General features: G+C 31.8%; 3 protein-coding genes across 8 annotated transcripts; 2 read left to right on the top strand and 1 right to left on the bottom strand.

The window, feature by feature from the left end:
• The first annotated feature begins 174 nt into the window (after positions 1 to 174).
• Positions 175 to 6,946, top strand: LOC120075948 (protein LAZ1 homolog 1). Of its 4 annotated transcripts, XM_039029705.1 has the most exons (10): positions 175 to 470; positions 1,348 to 1,424; positions 1,571 to 1,795; positions 2,245 to 2,301; positions 3,604 to 3,712; positions 4,383 to 4,567; positions 4,662 to 4,750; positions 4,945 to 5,200; positions 5,699 to 5,944; positions 6,033 to 6,946. In XM_039029705.1, the coding sequence occupies exons 3-10, from the start codon at positions 1,580 to 1,582 to the stop codon at positions 6,330 to 6,332; spliced, it is 1,458 nt and encodes a 485-aa protein (XP_038885633.1). In that variant the 5' UTR covers positions 175 to 470; positions 1,348 to 1,424; positions 1,571 to 1,579; the 3' UTR covers positions 6,333 to 6,946. The 4 variants fall into 4 exon arrangements, with proteins under 4 accessions (XP_038885633.1, XP_038885632.1, XP_038885631.1 ...); XM_039029704.1 differs by lacking the exon at positions 1,348 to 1,424 and having other exon boundaries at positions 1,558 to 1,795; XM_039029703.1 differs by lacking the exon at positions 1,348 to 1,424 and having other exon boundaries at positions 176 to 470.
• A 2,958-nt stretch (positions 6,947 to 9,904) lies between these two features.
• On the top strand, positions 9,905 to 11,513 carry LOC120075713 (pathogen-related protein-like). Of its 2 annotated transcripts, none has more exons than XM_039029338.1 (5): positions 9,905 to 10,071; positions 10,206 to 10,338; positions 10,451 to 10,535; positions 10,787 to 11,095; positions 11,229 to 11,370. In XM_039029338.1, the coding sequence occupies exons 1-4, from the start codon at positions 9,943 to 9,945 to the stop codon at positions 11,055 to 11,057; spliced, it is 618 nt and encodes a 205-aa protein (XP_038885266.1). In that variant the 5' UTR covers positions 9,905 to 9,942; the 3' UTR covers positions 11,058 to 11,095; positions 11,229 to 11,370. The 2 variants fall into 2 exon arrangements, with proteins under 2 accessions (XP_038885266.1, XP_038885265.1); XM_039029337.1 differs by having other exon boundaries at positions 9,907 to 10,071; positions 10,787 to 11,000; positions 11,229 to 11,513.
• Positions 11,514 to 14,586: 3,073 nt separating this feature from the next.
• Positions 14,587 to 17,006, bottom strand: LOC120075712 (glycolipid transfer protein 3-like). Of its 2 annotated transcripts, XM_039029336.1 has the most exons (6): positions 16,523 to 17,004; positions 16,369 to 16,424; positions 16,147 to 16,277; positions 15,510 to 15,645; positions 15,208 to 15,351; positions 14,587 to 15,121 (listed from the first exon to the last, which is right to left on the bottom strand). In XM_039029336.1, exons 1-6 carry the CDS (start codon positions 16,677 to 16,679, stop codon positions 15,086 to 15,088), a joined length of 660 nt encoding a protein of 219 aa, XP_038885264.1. In that variant the 5' UTR covers positions 16,680 to 17,004; the 3' UTR covers positions 14,587 to 15,085. The 2 variants fall into 2 exon arrangements, with proteins under 2 accessions (XP_038885264.1, XP_038885263.1); XM_039029335.1 differs by having other exon boundaries at positions 14,587 to 15,351; positions 16,523 to 17,006.
• Between the last annotated feature and the right edge of the window lie 5,792 nt (positions 17,007 to 22,798).

Genomic DNA, 22,798 nt, shown 5'->3' with positions numbered 1-22,798 from the left:
CCCTACCTCTATAGGTAGGTGAAAATTATGATACCATTTTGTCTTACTCATCGATGACGTGGATTTTACAAAAGTTCCATGCAGCCACGTCACACGTTCGCGGCTTGCCTCGTAACGCCGTTGCCTTTAAAGCAAACAAGCCGTCTACATCTCCGAGGTTAGCTAAAGACGGCAAACTTCTTCCCGTAACAGCCCATCGGCGCCCTCCGCCTCACCCAGTGGGTCCCGGGGGTTGCCTTCAATCGACGGCTGAAATTCTGCCGTTCTCTTTGCTTTCTCACCGACTCCGTCACTTTAGTCGTTTCAATTTCGGTCTACTTCGTGAACTACGTTTCCAATTTCCGAAGCAACTTCCGATTGATTTCCTCATCTCTGTTCACCATACCGACGCCTGACTTTTCCTCCGGCGAATTGATTGATATTCTCCCAAAATACTAATCGGTTTATCACTCGAACTATCTCCTCCGCAGGTTTGAATGAATAATCTCTCTCGTTTTCTTTTCAGTTTTGTATTTTGTTTCCTTGTGATTTCTCTCGTCCATTTGCGTTAGTTTTAGCTCTTAAGGTCGTTAATTTGCCGATTGATTGGTGTTTTAGGGTTTAACTCCTGTGTTGATTTTTGAAACTTGATATGATTTTCCTTTGCGCCTGGGCGGGACATTAGCAACGGAGTTTTTACTAAGTTTCAGTTTTTAATACTGAAACTCGAAGTATCTTTTTGTCATTGTGGTGGATTTTTCAGTAATTGGAAGTCCACGCTGTTTAAGACTGTTGGCTATCGAGGAGATCTTATTTTGATAGACTTGATGGGTACTTGTTGAATCGCGCATGCTCTTATAGAGTTTCGTGTTCACTTGTGATCATTTCTTGAAATATCGTATGCATGCCAATCTGTGAGGGATGATTGCTTTTGCTGCACCACATACGATGATACGAATTACTTTGTTATATTGATTTATTTTCCTAGAGAATCTTCCAAGTCTGCGGAACAGTCAATTCCTTATGTAGGGGATTATACTGGTTTAGACGTGGAGGGAAATTGTGATCAGAAGAATTTTATAGTATTATTGGTTAAATATTAGCATAATGGGAGTTGATATTACTTCAAAGCTTGTGATAATGTAGACGGTTTGTCTAATGTTCTTATATTTGTGTCTTCTCCCATGGTTTTTTGCCCTAGTCGATTTGTTGATTTTCTGGGTGTGAGAGTCTCGGTGGTTGCTCATTCTGATGTTTATTCAGAATATTTTGACTTTATAGGTCGTATGCATATTGTTTGGTGGGGTTCTTCAACCCTTATACTCTCATGTCTTCATTCTTAGAAGTTCTGCTTATTTACTTTCATAGGCTAGCCCTTTCTGAAGTGCACTGAAGCCTCAAGATAATTTATTCCCGGATGATCTTTACTTTTTCACTTTGCAAGGGTTTGACTCATTTTTCTCTGAGATCTCAAACTAAGAGTGAAGAGTGATCTGGGAGAAAAGTTAATTGTAGAAAAAGATATTGCAAGATTGGTTTATAAGTTGATTTTGATCGAGCACATTCCTATTTAACCAGATTCTTTTAACAGTTTTGCTTGATGGGATGGAGGGTGTTCTTCTACACTCTGTTTATTCTCTTCAAAATGGTTGAATCCTCCAGTAGATCAGGGAAGATGTGGTTACTGAATTTAAGCAGCGAAGCAGCACCTAACTTCAGCTGGACAATTATCAGTGCTGGTGTATTCGTCTTTGTTGCACTTGTTCTTTCCACGTTTCTCATCATTGAACATTTAGCAGCTTATAATCAACCAGAGGTTTGTTGTGTTTCTTCATTTGATTGGAATTCCAAAGGACTGGATATATTATCTTCTGTGAAACTCCTGAACTCTTCTACTTTGCTGCTTGGGTGGAAATAGATGCCTATGTCCAATCATACTCATTGTACAACCAACGTTTTAGCCTTGGTGGATTTCATTTTTATGTCTAATCATATATCTTTAATTAGTTTGGATGATTGTCTATCAGTACTCTCTCACTAAACATGATAACTCTGGTTACATAGATGTCAAACAGAATATGAAGTGTGGAGAGTGAAGCTAATTGGAGTTTTACTCCTTTGACTTTCTTAGTGTAGGGGCTGTATATGACTTCTGTGTGTTTTCATCCTTTGCTAATTTCGAGAGGTGATACTATCACTGTATCACATAGTATATATCTTTTGGCACTGTTCTGTTGATTGACTGAGTACCTTTCCTTCTTTCAGGAACAGAAGTTTTTGATTGGGCTTATTTTGATGGTTCCTGTTTACTCTCTAGAATCGGTGAGAGAAATACTACTTCCCTTATTATTTACATCGTTTATCTGTGTAATTTTTATTTTATTTTAACGGCTCCTAGTATTGTTGGGAATCTTAAATGATTCCAACATTTATTGCTGATTCCAAGTTAAAACTTAAATAAGGAAGTTTCTTTTGGCACTGTTCATTAGTTTTTGAAAACGGATTTTAATTTTGTATCCTTCTTTGATCATTTAACTTTTATTGCTATTGCTTGGTGTAAATTCTCCCCTTTTTTTAGCTATAGAGTCTCACATTACTCACTGCCTATTGAAAATGTTTTTTGTAATCCTATAGCACTGTGCCCTTATGTAATTTTATTTATTCAACGAAAACCACGTTTCCCCTTGGAAAAAAAAAAAGGAAAAAAGAAATAGACGGATAAAATAATTCTGCAGGTGCATTTGTTTTAAGTAACATGGTCGCCCTATGGTTGCATGGTCAAGTGATGCAAGCTTGGGGCTCTCAAGAAATAAATTTCAGGTTCAAATTTGAAAATGATCTCATTTTATTTTGGATTATACTTTAAACAATTTTGTCTCCCCTTTTTTTCTCCAGTAAATCTTTCTTTATGGATCTCTCAAAAAGAAATTTTTGTTGGATTATTCTGTTTTCTCACATATGGTATTCTCAGCATCCTAGCCCCCTTTCCTCCTTTATTTAGGTGGGTGGGAATTAGCCCTTGAAGGTATACACAAGAAAATCCAAGGTATTCTAGTTGGTCTCTCTCCCACAGCTGGTGCGTTAGTATACAAAGAGTTTTGAATCTCAAAGTCATCTTTTTTCTTGCTAGAGTGCTAAATTTTGGGATTATAGTTTTCTCTCTTTGAATTTGCATACTGTCTTTCCTTCCATCTCAATAGTCTCCCCATGAATATTTTCTGGTCATTCTTTCAGAAGAGAATATGATTTTGTGGTTTCATTTTATGCGGGCTTCCTATTGGGATCTTTTGCTGGAAAAGGAAAAGGAAGGCACTTCATCAATGATTACGAATCCTTTAGGCATTGTTTGTACAATCTCAATTTTATTGCTTTTATTTGACGGAACTTTTGGTGCCATTTTGTAATTACAGTCTAAGCTCCCTTTGTGCCAATTTGATGTGTTTTCTTTTGTAACTTCATTTATCCAATGAAGTTTTTTCTTGATTTATTTATTTATTTAATATATATATATATATTTTAAAGAAGAGGAGCTATTTTGTTGGTACGAGAAGTTTGTGAATGCATTTAACTTGTATTTGACGTTTTTCTACTTTTTGTGCCATTAATATTTCGTTTTGGCTGCAGTTCCTGTCATTGTTAAATTCAGATGGTGCATTCAACTGTGAAGTGATACGGGACTGCTATGAGGCATTTGCATTATATTGCTTTGAAAGATACCTTATTGCTTGCTTGGGTACGTTTATGGTATTTGCAGTTATGTTAGTTGGTTTCTTCTTCTTCTTCTTCTTCTTCTTCTTTTTNTTTTTTTTTTGTTTTTTTGTTTGTTTGTTTGTTTGTTTTTTTGTTTGTTTTTTGTTGTTACTGCTGGTTCAAACATTTTTCTACCTATGACTTTCTTTTCTTTGTGCTAATTATAAGGTTCCTTAGCATGGGTTGTGGCTTTCCTCCCCATCCTTTTCTATATTTTATATTTTAAATGAAGTTGTTTCTTTTCAATAAAGCAACGAGTTTTCCTAATTTGAATTAATGTCTGTATGTCTCAGCTAACAATCTGTAATATTTTTGAGAAGTCTCATCTTCCTCACAAAATAAGAAGGATGACTATAGAATCGAACGAGCATACAAATGTTAATATTTCCTTCTCTCATTTTCTGCTTGTTATATGTTCAAGTTTGGAAATCAGCTGAAAAAGTACTCCGCAATATTCCTAATTGGAATTTGCTATTCTCCCCCACATCACGAATGTTCTTTATTGCATCAAACATTATTGCTCTTGGGTGTTAGCAGTATGCATTTAGTGTGGGATGCTAAAATGTTTTGATGGGTGATTAATTCATTTTACGAGGCTAGTTTAATGCCCTTAAGTAAAGCAAAAAATTTTACAATTTTTATATGGTTGAAAGGTGGTGAGAAACGTACAGTTGAATTCATGGAAAGTCAGACTGTTGTTGACTCTAGCACACCTCTTTTGGCGGAAAAATATGCATATGGGGTTGTAGAACATCCTTTTCCCTTAAATTGCTTCATAAGGGATTGGTATCTTGGTTCTGACTTCTATCATGCGGTGAAAATTGGTATTGTGCAATATGTATGTGATCATCTTTTTGTTTTTTCTTTCTTTTGAAATAAGTGTGTTCTTGTCAAATTCAGATAATGATTTTAGTTCTTGATTGACATCTCAGATGATATTGAAGATGATATGTGCGCTCCTAGCTATGATTCTTGAAAGTTTTGGGGTCTATGGAGAAGGAAAGTTCGAGTGGAGATATGGGTATGTGTCCTAATTCATTTTTGTGAATGTTTTACAATTTTTAACATCACAGATGCCCTATGATCTCAATTGTCTATAATGTAGACAAATGTACTCAAACCTCTCTAGGATTTAGGTGTTTGAGAACTTCTAGTTCTAACATACTTTTCCTAGTCTATGTTGAATTTTGACCTGTCTCTGTTGTATTCTTACAGTTATCCCTATTTGGCGGTTGTACTTAATTTTAGTCAATCGTGGGCCCTATATTGCCTTCTCCAATTCTATTCTGTCACGAAGGACAAATTGGAATCAATTAAACCATTGGCGAAGTTTCTTGTGGTCAAGTCAATCGTTTTCCTCACTTGGTGGCAAGGTGTTGCTGTTGCCTTTCTTTTCTCAATAGGAGCTTTCAAAGGGTCATTGGCTCGGGAGCTAAAGACACGCATACAAGATTACCTGATATGTATTGAGGTGAGCCATGTCTACATTTCTTGCCCGTTTGCTTCATTTATCTTGCAGCTATGCTTTCAGGCACGCCCTTCACTTTATTTCGGTTTTTTGTTTGAGATGATTGATCAATTGAACTTATTAGTTATTACATGCAATCGTACTTGGAAGCTTGTGATGTCATTGGAGTTAAACTTATGAAGAGTATGGGTATTGGCTAACATTTGATTGGGACGCTTGGGTATCATTTTCAAAAGTGAAAACTCTCTCTACTTTCAAGGGGAGGAAACTTTGTTAAGGCCGACTTGAGGGTGGTTGAATATTTTCTTGGTTATTCCTTATGGCTGACAGTCCATGTGATCGAAACGAATTGAGTTTGATTGTCAAATGTGTTAAATCTCACATCATGTCAGATTATAATAACTTATTTTGTTTTCTGCCATCCTTTTGTAAGTTTGAATTTCATTTGCAAACCTAGTAAGTGTAAATTGTAATGAACTAAATTTATTTCATCTCATTCAGATGGGTATTGCTGCCGTTGCACATGTTTACACCTTTCCAGCAGTACCTTATAAACGTGGAGAAAGATGTGTTCGTAATGTTGCAGTGCTGTCTGACTATGCGTCCCTAGGAACGCCACCTGATCCGGAGGAGGTTAGAGACTCTGAACGAACAACTAAAATACGTTTGGCTCGCCATGATGAGAGAGAGAAGCGTTTGAATTTTCCTCAGAGTGTTCGAGATGTTGTCATTGGAAGTGGTGAAATTGTAAGTCTTAACGTTGTTCTTTCTAATCCTATCTTCGCTTATCATTTATCTATAGGCATTGATAAATCCATAACTTTGTTCCCATCAGATTGTTGATGACATGAAGTATACAGTGACACACGTAGTAGAACCAGTTGAAAGGGGGATTGCAAAACTTAACAAAACAATCCATCGATTCTCTGAAAACGTTAAACGGCATGAAGAGCAGCGGAAGAGTGCCAAGGATGATAGCTATCTGATTCCTTTGAATTCCTGGTCAAAAGAATTTTCTGAACTCGAAGAAAATCTTACTCAAGGCAGCGTAAGTGACAGTGGAATAACGAAAGGTAAGAGACAACATTTGTCTCAATCAAAAGCTACCACTTCTCGAATTAGAATTGGCAGATAAGATAACATTTCATTTTGTGCATAAAGGAATGTAAATCGTGCAGCATGATGATTTTTAACCATGCTGATGTTAGTTTAGAGAATAGAAATATGTGAATGGCGGGGACTTTAACTGACAAAAAAGTACTGGTCCTGGTCCCTGGTAGAGCTAACCCTTAACCAAAATTAGCTTCAGACACAGGATGATTTGACAAAAGAATCGACGGTGCCTTCAGATTTTTTTTTTTGGTCTTCTGTAGACATGTTGACTTTTGAACCATCAATTTAAGTAAACTCTCTACCCTTTGAACTGAACAATTGTTTGAAGGGGATGTAAATGCCGCCAAATTTCCCTTCATGCCAGTCTTCATTAACTATATTGATTATGAACTAATCATGAACAGTGAACTTACCACAAATGTTGCTCTCTCTCCCTCGTTCTCAGGTTCATGTACTGGTTTATTTCTGGCATTTTTGGGTTGTATAAATGGATTGTATAAATATATAATTGATGCTAAGTATCGACTAGAAAATCAGGGCCAACTAATGAGTTTGTAATGATTTTAGGTCACATTTGGATGGAGGATTTTGAGTCCGGTTTGTAATTTCTATTACATTCTCTTTTCATTGTTTTCAGCCTAATCTTTTTTCTGCTGTTTTTATGTGCCTTATGATTTCATTCTAATATCGGTTTTTACCTTTACGATATTTAGTAATTTTGGTTATATTTCAGCTCTTCAAACATATCCTTTTGGTAGCTTTGGCTAAATTGAGAAGAGGTCTAATCTTTTGCTGTCTCTCTAGGCTGGTATTGTGATATTTTTTTTCTCCCAATTTTCTTACGTTTACTCTTCCCTATTTTAGTTAGGTTATAGTTCCAGAATCTCTTAAAAAAATTTGGATAAGGATTAAAATTACGGAAAAGAAAAACTTTCAGGAAAGAGAGCTGCATACCAACTACTAAAGGAGTGTAGGGTATCTGTGTTAAAATCGGATGTAATCGCTGTTTGGTCTGTTGCATCACAGAAGGTTTGATGAAATTTGAATCATTTTTAAAACTAAGGGAAATATTTTTGTTTTTGGAATTTGGCTTCAAAATTTAACATTTTTACATATGGAAGACGATGGCTTATTTTTTAAAAAATAAAAAAATCGAAAGTCAAGTTATCATAGGGGCCAACGAGGTTTGATACCATATCTATGGAGTGCAGACGTCTAAGGATATGTTATTTTTTTATATATTTTTTTAATATATATATTTTTAAAAACGACGATACTGATATGTTAAAAGATATATTTTCTTTTTCTTAAAAAAATCTAGGATATAGATAAATTTAACATACAAGTTAATAACAATAGTACAAAATAGAATACAAACATTGAAATATAATGTAAAAAAAACATCTAAGATGTTGAAGTACAATAGTTAATAAAATGCAATAGAAAAGTGATTCATACTACAAATAAGAAGATGAAGATTAAAGGGAGAAGTATGAAGATAAACGAATAACTTCTTCATTGAATTGTTGAAGATATCCAAATGATTTATATTTTAGTGGATTTTGTGAGACTCAAATGTAAAAATGAAGATTAGATGATTTTAGGGTTTAGTTATTTATTTATTTTTTCCTTTTAGTTTGGGACTCGAGTAGTGAGTTTATTATATGAGTTGTTTGTCTTTTTTTTTTCTTTTTAAAAATGGTACGCGTAGAAATAGATACGTCAAATCGCGTGTCAGATACGTATCAAGGAAATATCGGTATCTGATATGTGTTTTATACGGATTCTTTGTCTCACATGAAGTATTTGTGTTTCATAGTACCACATGAAATAAATTTTCCAATCAAAAGTTTGAGATCAGATGTTAAAACACTCGAGAGATTAATAGTTGATTTCATATTCAAGATGGCTAAAGAATGATCCTTTACTTATCCAAGTAAAATAATCAACGAATGAGTTCATGACTTTTCAAAAGGTTGAAAGATTTTTAATTATTTAATTATTATGTTAGTTATAATTTTCCCAATAAATAAATCCACATTCAAAGCGGAATTGGTCTTTGAAAGTGCCTAGTACCTAACAAACCCTTTGGGACAATTCCAATAGAAATTAAATTTAAACAGCATTTGGAACATGTTGAAATTGAGAATATATATGTATATATGTCAATTTCAAGGGGTATATAAAGTTAAATTAATTTTGATTTGTATATCACACTTTGTAATTGTAAAGTAACATTTGCAAATTATGAATGATAAATTAACCATATGTGAATTTGTATATCACACTTTGTAATTGTAAAGTAACATTTGCAAATTATGAATGATAAATTAACCATATGTTATCACAGAACAAAAAAATATTTACTCTATCTTAATTTTAAATTTCTACGAGAAAATTTTCAAATATAGAAAAAATGTCCAACTATTTACATAAATAACAAAAAAAAAGAGATATTAATAAATTTTTATCATCTTAGATTTTTATACGGATAGGCTTTATGCCTCTATTAAAGAATATTAAAATTTTGTTATTTTGTATAAATAGTTTTCCTTATTTGTCTTTTTTGAAAGTTCTCATTTCTACGATATAATTTACTATTTTCTACCAACCAAACACACCATTCATTTCAAACTTTTCTAATTCGATTACTTTAAATTGTGAACCATGTATCACTTAAACAACCTTCTACTTTTTGTTTTTGAAAAAAAATATCTAGAATTGATAATTACAATATAATTTGAGTAGTCATGTCTAAGATTTAGCCCGACAGATTTAAACAAAGGTGAAAATTATACTTAAACAAGCACAAATTTTACAAAAACTAAAAATAAAATTGTTATGGAACGAAATGTGAATTATAATTGGGTTACCTAAAATATATTGAGGCTGGTTTGGAAAAGAATTCAAATTCTGTTTTATGTTTCCAGATTCACAAAATTCGGCAAATATCTAGTTGGCATGTGACCCACACAATGAAAATTCTGAATACGAAATTTTGATGTTTTTAAATGTATCAAGATTTTGAATTTTAAATCTTAAAATGCATAATTATATTAAATAAAGATAACAATATTTAGAAATACAATATGCCATATTATAAATTCAACTTATTTTTTAAAAATATAATATGTATTATGTAATGTATTATAAATTATATAATATTATAAAATAATAATTCATAAATTTTTTAACGTAAATCATATTCATAAATAAATCAATAATAATTTATTGTGAATGGAATATTAGTAGGTAGTTACACCTAATTTTAAAATTAAAAGTATATGTATCAAATATATTTTAAATAATTATTTAAATTAGAATTTCATTTTTAAATCCACTGAAGTCATATATTTAATGTCATATAGTTATTAAACTTCTGTTGGTCGTCGCTTAAAATCATATTTATTTGGTTGGAGCAGAAAAAAGGGGGGGGAAAAAAAACTTGAAATTCACAATGGAGCTACAAACTTCAAAGGGTTGCAGTGCGGCAATGGATTACGTCAGTGATGACTTCAAGAACACCGCCATTGGATGTAACCATCTTCCCTTTTGTCGTTCTCTGCATTATATAAGCTGCCATTGCCCACTGACCCACAAAGCAAATCCAAACCTAAACCCTTGATTTCACAATGGCCTCTGGGGAAGAGAAGTATCGTTCGCTTTTGCGTGGAGATGAAGAGAAAAACACCAAATGGAGATATGGGGTTCCTCCTAACTATGATGTTGTCAACAAACTCTTTGAAGAAGAGAGGACTAATGTAATTTATTGCTCTTTAGCCCTCTTTGATGTTCTAAATTTTTGTTCTGTTTTGTTTTTGTTTACATTTGGGTTGTAAATGTAAATGGGTGTAATCCCTTTTAAGCTTTTAACTTATAAATTTCATTGTGGAAGGTATGGCCTGTTGGGTCACTTGAAGAGAGGGTGCAAAGCCTAGTGAAAAATTTTGAGATGGAAATGTTCCATAAGATATCACGCAATGACTTCAGAACATTAGATTTAGACAAGTATACTTTCAGTCTCAATGGTATGAAGAACATAGGAACTTGCATCCTAAATGTTCGACTCTTATGATAAGCTTATGTTGTTTCATCAAGTTGATGATAAACTAAACAAAACAAACATTTCTCAATTCTCAGGAAGAAAGCCTTTAGCTGTTGAAGAAGTAAGTAAACTCGGAGGTTACAATCCCTTTCTTCAGACCTCTCTCCCTGAGGAGTATAGGTACTCTTACAGTGCTTGAATCTGTTATTTGGTCTTCTGAATGACCAAGCATGGATTCTCATATCAAACTTATTTTCAGACCTCTCTCCCTCTAACCTATTGATATTTCTCTCTTCTAATAATAAACTGATCTCTCCCTCTCCCCATAGGCGTAGGTAACACGTTGTCAGTGTTAGTGAACCATGTAAAGTTTTATGTCGATTTTTCTTACTGTTTATGTTTTCTTGCTTTCTTTATTGATTTCATAATAGGTACTATAATGCTGCAAAGGAGACTGCCGAATCGTCTCACCGAACTTTCAGTGCGACGTTCCTTAGAGGTTTTGCTCTTGAAATTATCCAAGTTTATTCAGGGCCCCCAAATATTGTGTTCAAGTTCAGGCATTGGGGCTACATGGAGGGGCCTTTTAAAAGCCATGCCCCCACTGGGGAGAGAATTGAATTCTATGGAGTTGCCATTTTTAAGGTAGCATCCAACTTCAATTCTTGCTTGTATGTGATAGAAACTAAATATATTGAATAATTGGTAATGGAACTACAAGATAAACCACATAGTTCGAGGTACTTATGACCAAACTTTCCTAACAAACTACTTGATTAATTAATAATATATCTTTAATATCCCTCTAATACCATTCCTATCAGTATGTTACTCTTTTTGACTTGTTCTTTATTGAACATTTTGACGAACCAGGTGAATGAGAAAGATAAAATTGAGGGGGTAGAGTTCTTTTTTGACCCAGCGGAATTGCTTGGAAAACTCCTGAAAGGTCCTAGCTTGGATGGCTTGGTTGAAAAGGCGGTTTCGAGCTGCCCTGTCTTGAGAAGCACGGGGTAGAATATTAATTTGTGATTCAATATTTCAATCTTCTACCAATTTATTGCCTGGGATTACAAGTATATCAAGAAGCAAACAAATGTAACCACATCATTATCTACTAGTTGAAATAAAGCTCTATCTCTTTCGTGTTCCTTTTTCTTTTTCACATTCTCTAGTCACTTTCAGTCTTTTTTTTTTCTCCCCAACTTAATTACTGAAATTCTATTCAGTATTTTGCAGCAAATCATGGAAATGTATATTGATCATATATGCACTGTCTAGAATTCCTGGCTTAACAACTTATCCATGACGGGATCTTTCTGTAACATTGGTTATTTATTTAGTATGTTCCCAAACCATGTAATGCAACAAGTATAGAATCCAATTCGCACTTCAAAGTCTAATACTTGTTCTGATATCAATCCTGAGTTCAAATCTATGAAGAGATGGAATGTTGAATAAATAGGTCAAAATCTGCTTAGAAACATATTGTATGGTCAGTTTATTTCACTGAACTTGCATTCAACTATAAAAGTAAAACTGGATAAACTTCAAACCTAATTTCAAGGATCCATTTGTTATGGGATTTCTGCATGAGGGCAAATGGTAGAAAATCTAGACCATGATGATCCACAAACATTAAATACAAGCTCTTTATTATTTTTTATATGTGAACTTCCTAGCACAATTAATAAATCATATCTATGAGCGATGAAAATAATGTCTATTGATCATTGAGGAACAGAGTGGCAACCTCTTTTTGTCATATCAGTTTTTCCTTTTCTGTTACACTCTATGCTAGTCTAATTCAAACCATCACTACAAATTTTCTCTCAATGCAGATAGCATCCAAGTTGGCAGCTACAGGGTTTGAGGATGATAAACACTGTTCTCTTCTGCATGGAGATGAAGAGAAAAACACCAATGGAGGTCTGGTATTCCTTCTGATTAATGCTGTGGTCAACACGCTCTTTGAAGAAGAGAGGACTAAGGTAGGGTTTTTTTTTTTTTTTTTTTCCCTCACTATCAAAGATTGTTTTGTGGTGCAACCTTTTTCCTTTTCAGCATAGTAATAAAATCACTAGTACTCAAAATAAGTAATAGAGTAATCAATATAACATAGCATTTTCTTTTGATAAGAAGCATATTGGATATTGATTAGTGTATACTTAATCTCTTATATATATTCTTGAAACTCGTCCATACTTGCCTGGTTGGAGATTTACCACGAAACCCAATTAGCGATTATCAATATTAATTAGGAAGGTATGAGGTTGAAATAATATGAATACAAATTCTCCTACTTTGATACCCTGAAAAGTCGCCTTTAGGATGTAAAGATGAGTCTTTCCCATGAGTTTTTAACCCACAACCTTGCAATTGAAAGGTATAGCTAGCTATGCCACGTGGGAGAAAAGGTGTTGTACCTAATGGAAATCCAAGGCATGGAGATGTACTTATGATATCTATTTATTACTTTGTAATATTTGGGCGAACAAATATGATTTAGCGTTAACGTTGTATGGAATTTATCTAAAATCTTTTGAAACTCATGGTATGAGCAATTTGATGACCTTACATCAACAAGATCTGTTCTATAGGTTGTACTGTTGTGTCTTTGACTTCTAACGAGACAAGATATGATTTATTTGACAACAATCCACATGACAAACCCATCTGGAAGAAAATTGATTCTTCCATGGTTTAGCTGTTTTTACTTTTTAAGGTTCTTAACGAACTTCATCCCATAATATACATAATTAATCAAGAGAAATTTTAACAGATAGAAAAAATGTCTTATCTTTCGTAGATCGTAAATCGACTTTCTGTTCTTTCAAGGCTAGTTCCATTCTCTTTTAGTGTGATTGGTCTAATCAAAGCAGTAAGCCACAGCTCTATTCCCGACTCGAAATCTATCAAGGACTTGTAGGAAAGAATCTAACAGAAGCTTTTGAAAATGAAAGCGTGTAGAACTTCGATAAAGTCGTAAACTTCGGATCTCCCTTTCGTATTCATTCGACCTGAGGCAAAAGAGAAGTCATGCTATTTACAGAAATAACAAAAAAACACTGATAGACATTGATAGACTTATATCAACGTCTATCAGTGATAGAAACTGATAGAAGTCTATCAATGATAGAGGCTGATAGAAGTCTATCCGTGTCTATTAGTGATAGAAATCGATAGAAGTCTAAAACGACTAAATTTTGTTATTTTGTGTAAATAATTTGCCTTATTTTTCTATTTTTGAAAATTTCCCATTAATTAATTAATGAAGTCATTACATCATGAACCTGTCATTTATAATGAGAACATTAGAATCGTGGAGATGGCCTTCAAGTTGACTGCATAATTAAAGAGGAAGCTTCAAGTTGCCCCATCTTAAGAAAGAATGGTAGATTTTGAAGTTATCACTCAATATTTAATTGCATTCGGTGATATAAAATAATCATCCTGCTACTCTGGCTAAAGAGATGCACTCCATAAAATCCATAACCCTGGTTGACTAAAAACTTAAAATTGATATTGAATTGTTGAAACTTCCAACATTTTCTCTGGACAGGGCATTTGCTGCAGCATTTGTCAACTACTTAAGGAATTGGAACAACAAGCAGAATTTGGTAGCATAGCAAAAGCAAGTCTTTAGGAGATGATTGTTATTGCTTATAGACCCACACCTGTGATTTATTGATGATCAAGATGAAACATGGGTAAAAACTGATAAGACGTCCGAACTTACTGATGTTAAAGAATCATCTGACTAATTTTATCAGATAACATGGGGTTCAATCTCAAAACGATTTAACAACGAGAGAAACAACTCATCTATGTTATTAAGATTGTGAGGTCCTTTGATTGAGCTTAGATGGCAAACGAGGAGCTTATTCTCTGATACAGCTCCATTTTATTTAATGAAGCATGTAGACTGTGTTTCCGATCAAAACTGGTCTGTCGATACACGACTGATGAAGATCAAGTTTGAATTTGCATTCTTATGTGACAATGGAAAATGAAAAAAGAATTTGGAACTTTGTATATTTACACATTCTGCCTACTTTATTTACTCCACTCTCTGGTGGCAGTTCTGCTTTTGAATTCTGTGTTGACATAGTATGCTAATTTTGTGATATACAATTTTGCTTAGAAACAAAGATTATAGAATGTAGTTCTGAGCAAATCTGATTGTGTTAATCCTAAAATGTATTTGGTAGGTCTCATATGCATTATGCAATTTTTTTTTAGGTCAAATGACACTGCTTATAGATGGAGTGATTTAGAATGAGGCTTCTTTGATAACTAAGGAGAGATCTGAACTAATGCAGTTAATTTTGTCATACAATTTTGCTTAGAAACAAAGATTACAAACTGCATTTTTTGGAAAGAATTCAGTAACCACTTTCTGTATCATTCAGATCAAGATAATTGTTTTGTTGACATTGGCTAAACAGAAAACACCATATATTATGCAGTTAAAGATTACAACTCGAGGTGTGGCCTAGTAATTCTACTAGTTACATTACAAGCCTAACTGTTACATCGGTATGAAACAGAAAGATCCAGAAGTGTATGCCTAAAATACCTGCAGGAAGTTTAGATGGAAAAGAAGGAAACTTTCCTGTGGTACCTATGGCAGTTGTATTTATATGTTTTCTGTACATAAGAAAATGTAAATGTAACAAAGAGAACTCAAAACTTGGGAAGCTATTCTTCTTTTGTCTATTGGCCTTTCTTTATGCAGACTTTAAGCGATCTAACCTGTACAGTGTCTGGGAAAAAAAAAAAAACATGAACAGCTCAGCAGGTAAACTGTCATTGAAGTGGTTCTAATGCTGAAAGTAATACTTGTGTTTACCAGAATATTATGGATATCTTCTAGGAAAGGCGAGAGCTGGGAAACGAAGGAGTCTATTTCCTCCACAAGGGTGTCACTTTTTTCGTCTTTGGCCATTAGGAGATTAGCAAAGGTTTCACTATCTGGCACAAGTTTCAGAGCTATCTGCAAAAACCATAATATTCTTTTTTGTTTATAGAAAACTATCATGATCATCAGACTAGAGGCGAAGTCACAGAAAGGGATGAATATGACCCGTTGCAAATGCACAGAAGACTTAATCGTTGTTTGAAACAGATACAGGGATGAACAAGTAGAATTACTTTGAAAGCAGCAGATGAAATCCATCCATGCCATGGCTTTAGAGTAAGGTTGTAAGCATCCTCTACTGCTTGCTCCATGCTCAGCCTAGGTTCTTCTTTTGACTTTTGTAATAAGGACACTGTAAAATCCAGGGACCTATACCATCAGTAAGACAGCATAATTAGTGTCATACCTCATCTCTTTTCTCTTTTGTTCACAGGTGAATGAAAAGTTAGTATGGTCATTAAATTCAGAAGCAGTTTACTAAAGTTAGTCTCTTTATTAACTTTTGGTTTGTTTTCCTTGTTCCTATTCATATTATAATACCCATCTTGCTTGTCATCATTCTCACAGCTTTGAGTCACTTTATTTGTGTCCTAAGTCCTAACCTTAAACAAACTCATTAAAAGAATCCCATCGATGTTATTTTATGTTCATTTATAATACCTTATCAACAACTCCATAAAAGAGGAAGAGAGAGAGGGAGGTAGAATTAAACAGATGTCTTCTGGTTTTTATCAGAGAGTGATGAAACAGTTACAACAGTGAAAAACACAACAAAAGCCAAGGAAGGAACCAGTTAGCAGTAGTGAAGGAAGGAGAAACACTTCCACTGTAGAATTTTGAACCAACAATTTAATGAATGAAAATAATTACCTTGTCAACCAAAGAAAGGCTCTGCTACAGCTGGTAAGCTTTCTTGCATTACCTTCATTTGTCTCTTTCTTCAGAATTTCTACCATATTGGAATACATGGAAGGATCAGACTCATACATGGTCTCCAACCTCTGCATTTTATTCCACCATTTCATTTTATGTAAGTAATAGAAATAGAAACAAAAATGAGAGAGATTTATGCCATTTTGACGCTGTTTAAACCTGAATGTTCTGATATATGTCTTGTCTTAGAACAGTCATTGTTGGTCCTACCTTATCTGCAACAAAAAAAGACCGAAACCAATCTCATCTATCATGAACATTTCCTTTCTACAGTTCTCAAGACAAGCAGAGAGAGATAGAAAGAGAGAAATACCAAGAAATTGAAGGATCAAATTGCAAATAGAAAGAAATTGGTTGGTGGGTATGTCAGAAGCAGCATAATCAACAGGTTTAAACTTAGCCAACACTGAAAGCTCTGCTGTTGCAGCCCTCATTTCAGATTCCTTTTCCACTTCTCTCTTCCTCTTCATATATAAACTAAAACCCCTTCCCCTTCACTTCTTGGTTTTCAATATAACCCTTTGATTTTCAAATCTTCTCATAAAGGAAGGACTTTTCTTTCTTTCTTTCTTTCTCTTTCTTTCTTTCCTTCTTTCTTTCTTCTTCTCCTTCTCTTGCCTCTCTGTGTTGCTTAAAAAATATCCCCAACAAGCTTATCTCTGAGCTGAGCTCTCAGTAAAGTTGAGCTCCCCTTTATTTATATTTTCAATTTTCTTTTGTTAAAGAAGAAAGTTCACAAATTTAAGAAATGTTGATGGAGACTGCAGATTTGACCTCAATTATATCAGTAACCTCCCTGCTTAAATTATTGATTGAATCTTAAACAGGATTTTTTAATATTAATAAATCTCATACAGTTCAGCAAGTAGATAAGAATAAGGTTTGAGAAAGTTTTTATATTCCAATGAGAATGCACTATGCTTGTCTCTTAAATACAAATTCCAAAGCTTATAACAATAGAGTTTAATTGGTTGGGTTCCTTTGAATTAACTTTTTAGAATATGTTCGGTTTATTCGTGAAACGTAATGCATCAATGGTAATATAAAAAGTGGGGTTCAGTTGATTGCTTTTGTTGTTGTTCACTTGTATTCCATAATTGTAATGAACTGTGGAGACCACCTCGAAATCTATAATCAAATCACACAATCTAATTGAAGAAAAAATGGTGTTCAATCTGATTGTGCTTGAAAATTATGTGAGATCCACTATCTTTATCGTTACTGTTACATATATTACTATTGTAACAGTATGAGAATTATATGAATTTGTCATATTTATTGTTATCTTTACCTTTACCGTTACCATTAATTAGGGTCAAACAGTAACGGTCACAATAATAGTAAATGTGACATACTCATAATTTTAAGTAAATGCGATCTAAATCAATCCAATTACGCTTGCGATTTAGACTCATTACAATTGATCCATCCATGGAATTTCATTATTATTATACTAATTTTTGTTACGGTTGGGTAAACGTGAGGTTAGTTGTTTACTTTTGAAAAACAAAAAATCTATTTTCATCAAATTTGTAGTGTTTGATAACAAATTTTCAAAATTACTTTCTAGAAAACAAGTTTGAGAAATAAGTTATTTTAAGAAAAACACTTGAATTTAAATTTTTAGAAAAAAATGTTTTTGATTGTTTTAATTCAAAATTCCTTTTCAATCTAAAATGACTAAAATACTCTCACACTACTTTATTTCATGATTTGTCGCCAGAAATTACCACTGCAAACGGTTGTCTTTTGTTGCCACCAACTAACTCCTGACCATCACCGCCGACGTCGATACCTTCGACAACTATTGCCACCTACTAGTTATGGTGCTTTAAATATAAATTTGAATTTATTAATTTTTGTTAGAAAAAAAGTCACAAACAAAAGAATTTCTTTTTTTTTTTTTTTTTCAAAGACAATCCAAAATGCACCCCTAATTGCAACACCATTTCATACCGTTTTCATTTTTTCACTCATTTTCATAACTTTGTTAAAAGAATACATTTCTTTCAAGTTATGTATTACTTAGGTAAGATTTACTTTTTACTATTGAATTCATAGGTAAAATAAAAGTGAAAATAATTAGTACTCGTTGAAAAAGGTAAATAAAATGATATGAAAAAAAGATTATTGTTTGTGAATTATGATAACTTTAGAAATGGTAAAGGTGGAAAGAAATAGAAATAAAGCAAGTCCTAAAAAAAGTAGCCAAAGTATATCATGTCTCCAAAAAGAATACAACTTTCATGGATATATATCTATCAATGTTCTCATAAATCCAATAATATTATACCAAAGTATTAGTAAAATATTCTAGAATATCAAGATAATTATAACCGTTAAATAAAAACAAACAAACAAATATATATAATATCGAGATAATGTTAAATTACAAGTTTACTCTATGAGAGTTTTTTTTTCCAATAAATTTTTTGAAACCTTAATGTCAAATAAGTTTTATCAAAACTTATTTATATGTTCATGAATTTAAAAAACATATTAAATGAGTTGAAGTTTTATTAGATACAAAATAAAAAATTTAGAGACTTATAAGACCCAAATCAAAAGTTTAAGGACTTACTAAATATTTTTAAAATTCAAAAGTCTTTTCGATCCGTTATTAGAGAGAAAAATATCTTTTTGACCCAAAAATGATAGTTTTCGAACCTAAAATAAATATAATTAAAGCTAAAAAAATATTATTTATTATTTATGCAAAGGGTTTTACTAAATTAATTATTTTTGGGAAAATTACCTTTTTAAGTCTCAAAGTTTTGAAGAATACGTGCATTTGGTTTCCAAGTTTTAAAAACGTAAATTTTTAGTCACAAAGTTTATGAAAATAGGTCTATTTGGTTTGTGAATTTTCAAAATGTACCTTTCTAATCCCTAAATTTATACAAATAGGTTTAAAAAGTCATTGAAGTATTTTTATTTGATTTTTTAAAAATAATTATATGATATTTAAAATTAGAAAAAATAGTTTTAGAGAGGATGTGATTTTTAAAAGTTATTCTTCTAATTTAAAATGTAATATAATTATTCATAATAACAGTATAAAGTTATATTGGGGATTTTTAAACCTATTTTTAAAAATCAAGGAACTAAAAAGATACATTTTGAAAATTTAGAGACCAAATGAGATTAAAAACATACATTTTAAAATTTAGAGACTAAACACACGTATTCTTAAAAAATTTGAAGACTGAAAAAAGTAAATTTTCCATTATTTTCGAGCGTTTCCTAGTTTCTATAATTTATTAGGAATATTTACCGATATTAATACGACTTCAATACATGCCTATGCTTGCTGACTAGTATAAATTTCAAATCATTTCATCAATATATATCTTAAAAAGAGAATAAAACTGATTAATATGTTTATAGAGTAAAATGATATCGTCGTAAAAAAAAAGATTAGATTATAAGTTAGATCCTTATAATAGCTGTAGAAAATTAAAATTTAGTTCTTATAATTTATATTTAGAATTTAGATTTTGAAACTATTTTGAAATTCTAATAAATTATAAAGACTAAATTTTAGTTTTTAAGATTATAGAAACTAAATTCATCGGATCAAAATTTTAATTTAACAAAAAAAAGGTAAAAAAAAATGAAAAATGGAAGAACTAAGACCATATTTGGTAACCATTTTATTTTTTGTTTTTGTTTTTGAAAATTAAGCCTATAGACACAACTTTCACCTCCAAATTTCTTTATTTGCTATCTACCTTTTACCAATGGTTTAAGAAACCAAGCCAAAATTTGAAAAAAAAAAAGTAGCTTTTGAAAATTTGTTTTTGTTTTTAAAATTTGACTGAAAATTCAATCATTGTACTTAGGAGAGATGTAAATTGTGATAAGAAATGTGGCAAAAAAATAGGCTTAATTTTGTACAATTATTCCCTTTTTCATTTATTTATATCCAATTTTTGTATATTTTTTCCTATTTTCGAAACTACTTTAATGGTTTAATGGTGAGGAGAGAAAATACATTTATTATAGAGAGAAAAAATGTATTTAATATAATTTTTCTCATTTATCAATTGGAAAAAAAAAATACATTTATTGTAATTTCTTTCCATTTTCCAATTTGGAAAAAAATGCATTTAGTGAAATTTTATTTTCTATTTATGTTGGTTTTTACGTATCAACTTATTGGTTTTTTTGGCAGATTAATGGTTATTTTAAATATATCTTAGAATATTTTTTGAGTTATTTTAAATATACCTTAGAACAATTTATTAGGTATTTGGAAATATTCTAACTAATATATGAAATATACTTTAGTCTATAAATTAGAAATTGACTCAATGTTTGACATAAATTATAGTATAAACCAATATATGAACTATACCACAGTATATAAATCTTCATAAATTTCATTTACACATATATATTATAATACATGAAGTCTAAATAAAAAGAAAACACTCTCGTTTATATCAAATAAACGAATACATATACCACAATATATATCAAATTTCCTACAGAAGCTAAAAAAAGTACATATATATCATAGTATATATAAAAATAGGAAAAAATAAAACTAAAAGTTGAGTCGGGTCCGCCCCTTGTCTGCTTCGAGTCCGCCATCATCGTTCATTTACTCCGAGTCCACCGTCGTCGTTTATTTGCTCTGAGTCCGCCATCGATGTTCTTGCCGTCCCGTGCTCGCCTCGTTGTCGAATCATCCCATGCCATCTGTCTTCCGCTTGTAACTCACACCGTCAGAAGGAGAAAAAAGAGGGAGGGAAAATCAAAAAAGAGAGGGAAGAGGAAGAAATTACCTTGAAGTATGGGGGAGAGAATATATGCATAGAGAGAGAGAAAATGCAGGGGAGAGAATAATAATAATATATATATATATAACGTATGTGAGTTAAATTGTAAAAAACCACTGATATTAGTGAAAATAGAGAAAACAATAATTTTTTTTTTTTTTGTAAAAAATAAAATGTTCAAACATTAACGTAATATGGATCTATTTTTAAGTTATTTTATGTAAAAATTCCATAGGTTAATTGTTGTGCTACAGCTTGACCCATGCCACTCAAGCTTGTGACCCACCAAAATCAACTCTTTTTTATTTAATCAAAGTAGAAGAAATTAATGTAATCTATGAACTATCCAACTAATTACCAAATATGGTTTTAAAAAAAAATAAAAATTTAAGAATAATGTTTTGAAAATATTAATATTATAAAGGAGGTAAGAGATTGAAATTTACGAACAACTAAAATAAAGATAATTATGGAAATATTTTAGCATTGCCGACAAACTAAAACAATTGGAATATAATATAATTATGTGAGAGTATATATAAATAAATTATGTGAGTATTATAATTAACAGAGGTTGAACTAACAATTTTGAATTATAAAATAAAGCAATTACGTATGCATATACGCAGCTAATGACGAAGTGAATCGCTATAATTTTGTATTTTTATTGAATTTAGGGTTTTTTATATATTGGTTAATCAAGTTTTATTTTTTTAATTACGTGACGTAATGTCAATTGATAATGTCAGTAGCTTATTATTATTATTATTATTTTTAGTTTTAGCTAAACCATTCATGACTGGAACCATCTTTACTATTGCTATTATTATTATTTTTTTTTGATAAATTAGTTTCATTTTGTTTATATGATTGCATAGTTTTCAAATTCCTATTTTGATTAAAATGATTAAATGGGATTAGAGCAAGCAAATTTGATTAATTCTCCTATTATTACAAACTTGCATGCTCTTTAGAATATTCTTCTATAAAAATTGGATTCTGTTAACTTTTTTGGTATTGTGGAGGATATAAAACCTTGTATAAAATTTTAATGGTAAACTACCCTCATGCATATAATTATATTAGAGCGCAAAACCTAGATACTATGGTTTATTGGGCAGCAAATTAGGCTCGGTTAATAGAATAAAGTTATCGTTAATAAATAATAAAATATTTGATTGCATCGAAGACAACTCAAACTAAGTTTAAATAGATTTTCAAGAGTTGTTTGACAGAGAATCCAGATTCTAGTTTATGTTTTCAATTTCACTAAGTTCAACAAATATGTATTTAGTAGATAACCCAAATTCTGTTTCTAAAACTTATTATTTTCAGATTTCGGGATCTAAACAATACAAATTCTGAAAACTAAAATAACAATAGAGAAAGTATTTAATAAATGTAGTTCTTGTGTATTTTCATTTGATTTACTCATGCTTTTATACATAATATAGGAAGTGTTATATGGAAAAAATACAAACACAAATTAAGGAGATAATTGTATTTACAAATAAAGGCATAAATTGAGGAGATGATCAAAGATGGAAGATTTTGGAATATTCTCTAATACCATCCCTCAGACTAAGAGAAGTTGGAAGTTTGTCCTGCAGAGATAAGAAACTGTGAGATGATAAGGGTTTGGTAAGCAGATTTGCAAGTTGATCTTTGGATGAAATGAAGCAAATAGAGATATCCTTGCGAACAACCTTTTCTCAAACAAAATGATAATCAATTTCAATGTATTTGGTTCGAGCATGGAAGATGGTTGTTTGCCAAAGAAATTGCAGAAACGTTGTCCCACCATA

This window comes from Benincasa hispida, chromosome 4 (assembly GCF_009727055.1).
Source record: "Benincasa hispida cultivar B227 chromosome 4, ASM972705v1, whole genome shotgun sequence".
Taxonomy (NCBI): domain Eukaryota; kingdom Viridiplantae; phylum Streptophyta; class Magnoliopsida; order Cucurbitales; family Cucurbitaceae; genus Benincasa; species Benincasa hispida.
Note: the sequence above shows the minus strand (reverse complement) of the source record. Positions and strands in the feature narration are given on the sequence as shown.